This window comes from Sesamum indicum, linkage group LG1 (assembly GCF_000512975.1).
Source record: "Sesamum indicum cultivar Zhongzhi No. 13 linkage group LG1, S_indicum_v1.0, whole genome shotgun sequence".
Classification (NCBI taxonomy): Eukaryota; Viridiplantae; Streptophyta; class Magnoliopsida; order Lamiales; family Pedaliaceae; genus Sesamum; species Sesamum indicum.
Window position 1 is genome coordinate 16,149,659 of NC_026145.1, and position 4,234 is coordinate 16,153,892.

At 35.0% G+C, this 4,234-nt stretch overlaps 1 protein-coding gene across 1 annotated transcript in view; it reads left to right on the plus strand.

Annotated features, from left to right (window-relative positions):
* LOC105170195 (DNA-directed RNA polymerase V subunit 1) overlaps positions 1-4,234 on the plus strand; it is a 20,339-nt gene continuing 16,105 nt past the window's right edge. The window contains exons 1-5 of the mRNA XM_020699230.1: positions 1-375; positions 1,652-1,695; positions 2,836-2,928; positions 3,303-3,429; positions 3,565-3,710. Of these exons, the coding sequence (XP_020554889.1) occupies positions 2,848-2,928; positions 3,303-3,429; positions 3,565-3,710 (354 nt within the window). The 5' untranslated portion in view covers positions 1-375; positions 1,652-1,695; positions 2,836-2,847. The remainder of the gene's footprint in view (positions 376-1,651; positions 1,696-2,835; positions 2,929-3,302; positions 3,430-3,564; positions 3,711-4,234) is intronic.

A 4,234-nucleotide genomic window follows, 5' to 3' on the forward strand; every position in this document is an offset into this window, starting at 1 on the left:
TTCACCCACAGCAAAAGAGAGAAGAAATATGAATGAGAGCCAAAACCCAAACCCACATAGACATAGTCACAGTCACAGTCACAGAGCAGGAGGGGAGAGGAGAAATTGAAATCGAAAGAAAAGTGAAAATTCCTTTGAACTGCATGCAGAAAAGCGCAAGACTTCAACAGTCTCTACTAAAACCCCTTTCGCATTCTTTCTCTCCCCCCCTCTTTCTTTCTCTCTCTAGCCTTAAAACTTCAAGAATTGGCGGACCAATTGCCTGAAAAGGGTTTTGATTTTTTCTCGTCAGGCGCTTTAAATTTGGAGTCGCATTTCGAAGAGGGCTTCTTGTGTTTGCTGGGTTTTAGTCGCATTTCGCTGTTACGGGAATAGGTAGAATTTGCACATTTGTTCCTGTATTTGCAAGTACATGTAGTCATTCTGGATATTTATGTTTATGGGGTTGTGTAAGTTGTTCTTTTTTAGTTTGTTTGTTAGTAGATTGTTGGGTCTTTTGAGTTATTTGTACTTTCTTCAATTATTATTATTATTATTATTATTATTTTAAAGTTTGTGTTTCGTTCTTCATGGAGGATGAGAATCATTTTCAACTCGCCTTCTTTTGTTTGTGCAATATTCTTGAAATGCAAATAGTTTCGTCTGCTTGCATGTGGATTTCTTTCTCTTTGGACTGAACAATGTTAAAGATCTCTTGTACTGCATTCGACTCTTCTTTCACTTATTCTTGAATGAATGTTTGGGAACTTTAATTTGCATATATTTTAAACACATAGATGCGAATTGGGTTGTCTGTGTATGTGTATAACTGTATTTTTCTCTAATTCCATTCAATTGTTTTGCTCCAGTAATTTTCTAATTTTCTTTTTTTCTGTTTTGTTTTCTGCTTTACGTCTCTTATACCCTCTGTAACCTTTGGAGGTTTTTCCTATGTGTACTCTAATATGAAGTGTATTCTGGTTGTGTTTTGCTGCATGATGGCAGAATTTTAAGCATCTGAAGGCTGGTTTTAGTTTTGGCTTTGTTAAATTCTCGTTGCAACTTTCTCTTCTCTCGTATTTTATGTGTATTTTTCCGTTCTTGTCATTACTGAATTTGTATGTGTGGCATGTGCAAAGTGTACATTGTACATTTATTTAGGTCCTTTTTCTTAATGATGTTTGCTGTTGAGCTAATGAGAAGCTAAGTGTTTGATAACTGTATGCTGTAAATCCTGTGTTGACCTGGTGAAATTTCTTAATTTGGGACTGAGGACAGATATTCATGACAACTCTGTATTAGCTGCAAATTTAACCCCTTTTTCAACTCATTTCTTGATGGGGAAAGTTCCAACTATGCTGTTTCTTTGGGTCGTCTGAATATTCAGTGCTGTTTAGTGGAAAAGAGCTATGAATGCTTTACCTTGCTTTGATTTCTCACCTGTTTGGTGAGTACTACATTTGGTTTTCCAGAAAATTTGAGAGAAGAAAAATTGTAGTTCTCCATCTACCGCGACCATGCGATATACTATCTTCTTGTCATTCTTGTCCAAATAATGATATTAGCTTCTGAGGTTCTTGTTGGTCTTGGTCGCCACTGTTAATTTTACTGTCTTTCTGTACTGACTGTGGTTACAATGTAATCCTTGGTGTTCTTTTTCTCCCCGGCATAGGTGCTAAAAGTTGGACTGGAGAAGTTGGCTTCTGACATGCTGAGGTAACATTTCCAAATATGTGGTTTCCTGTGTTTGTGTTCCCATTTTGAATTACTGTTACATATTTATTATGTAATTATTGCTAGTTACATTTGGAACAAAGTTTATACAGTTGAGGGTATAATGTCATCAAGTACTTAGATGATGCACCTGGCTTTATTAGATACTTAGTCCTTAGCCAAGAAATGCTTTCAAGGATATACTGACAACCTCGGGAAGATGTATCATTATTGGGGTTTTCTTCTTCTTTACCCTTTTCCTTACTGCATTGTTCAATGCCGATTCTGTGTATAATATATCGAGTCAATATAGTTTTCAAAAGCACTGAGACTCACTACTCGCTTCATAAAACATGCTGATTCCTGAGTGGATATACGCAGTTTTCCTCACTCAACTTCTATCTGCATCCACTTCAACCAAATCCTTATTTACCAAATGTAATGTTTATCTCAAGTGCTTCTCTGTGATCAGATCCACTCTCCACCTTGTGCTTTTTTGGCATTTCATAAAACAAATTAATATGCATCATTTTTTTTATTAGAAGACACAGGCGCTTATGTGAGTTCTTTGTTTTGATTCTTTCTGTTCGGCTTTGGCATAGTTTTTGCATTGTGTGTTAATTTTTCTCGGGATAGCATTCGGATTTTCTTGGTAGATGATGCATGTTTGTTATTCTTTTGGTATTTTCAAGTGGAATTTATTTTTTTCTCAATATTTCTGCATTTCTTGGATATTGAGATAATCTGAAAATGAGATCCGTATAATTGTAATTGTTAATAAAAAAATACTATACGTTTTGGTCAAATAGCATTTGGGTGGCTAAATAAGGGTTATTAAGGTCATTTACATTCTTTTGCTTTATGCTTGTGGCAGAATTATGTGACTTTAATACTTAATCTCATTAGGTCCATGATTCCATCATCTTATGTTCTGAATAACTGATGGACAGGATTAGTAATTCTATGAACCAACACGCATATCTTTGCTTAATTTTGGTACAATGTTATGTGCCAAAGGTTTTATGCTTAAAGGTTAAAACTTTGTTTATACTGCACCGAAGTCATGCACTTTAAAATCTTTCCATATTGTTGCATACTTTCATTATAGTTGGTTTCAGAATATATTTTATCTTCACTTTCCAGGTGTTGAAGGAAATGGAAGACTCTTCAGCACCCACAACTTTCGAGGCGAAAATAAAAGGAATAAGATTTGGTTTGGCAACTCGTCAAGAAATTGTAAGTAAATAGTTTCACTTAACTCTCAGCCTTTGATTTTTATACCATCTTGATTTGTTATTATTTTTTAAAACATTGAACAATTTGGTTACCTGCCACATTCGGGAAAAGGACTTCTGATGGCTCTAGTCTTCAGTGTTCTGTCTTTATTCGGTGTATGATGATATAGAGTAGTACTTCTTCATTATTTTACAGCTGACAATTGTTTTTGATGAATCATGAATATTATGGTAGTCGGTAGACATACGAAACCTAAAAGATTCAAGAAAATTCTATTTCAAGTGAGGATATAGTTTACAATAGATTTCCATAATGATTGCTCCATTTTTGAGTTGGTTGGAGAATATTTGATTGTCTTCCTATCTCTTGATTAGTGCAAAGCCTCGATTAGTGACTGCCCTATCAGCCATGCTAGTCAACTTTCCAACCCTTTTCTTGGCCTGCCTCTTGAAACTGGCAAATGTGAATCCTGCGGGACGGGTGAGGCTGGGCAATGTGAAGGTATGCGAATCTATTCCTCATGCTTTCTACTCATGAGAAAGAGAAGATGTGTATATCTATAATGATAGCTACTTAACGTAGTTTTAAACAAGTGCAGTTTCTCTTAACGGTGTCATTTTCCTCCTAACCTTTCAGGCCATTTTGGATATATTGAATTACCAACTCCAATATACCACCCTGATCATGTTGGCGAGCTGAAAAGAATGTTGAGTTTGTTGTGCTTGAAGTGTTTGAAGTTTAAAAATAGGAAGGTATTGTATCTGATGACATACTTTGTTTTAGTTTTGAAACTCAATTGGTCCTAACTAGATAATGCTGTTCATCAAAAGTTGGATTATCTCGACTATACCAACTATTTTTGCTTATGGTAAAGGTTTTCTGCATAACTAGTGCAGTCTTAAAGTCCGTTTATATTTAATGACTGTTAAGATATGGATACTCTATTTCATATAGAATGAGCTCTTGTTTTGAAGTGTTAAGGTGAAATGATTCGTGTTAAGGTGAAATGATTCTTTCTACTTTTTCTAGATAGATTAACTGGAGTTAAGCTTACTCATTAGGAGCTGTGAGTAATCTTGTGATAGTAGTCTATGCTTTTCCTATTTTCTTGTCTATGGTATCCTAATTTTTTCACTATAAAAGTAAAGAGTTCTGGAAGGGTTAATTGTCATTGCACTTCCGCAAACTGTTTTATGTTTTTTGTCTCTTTGGTGTATTATCACCACTGAGATATTACTAGTAATAATCTTGTCTGTATAGTCTCATAACCAGCTTACTCTGTTCATTATTTTTAGTTTCAGGTGAA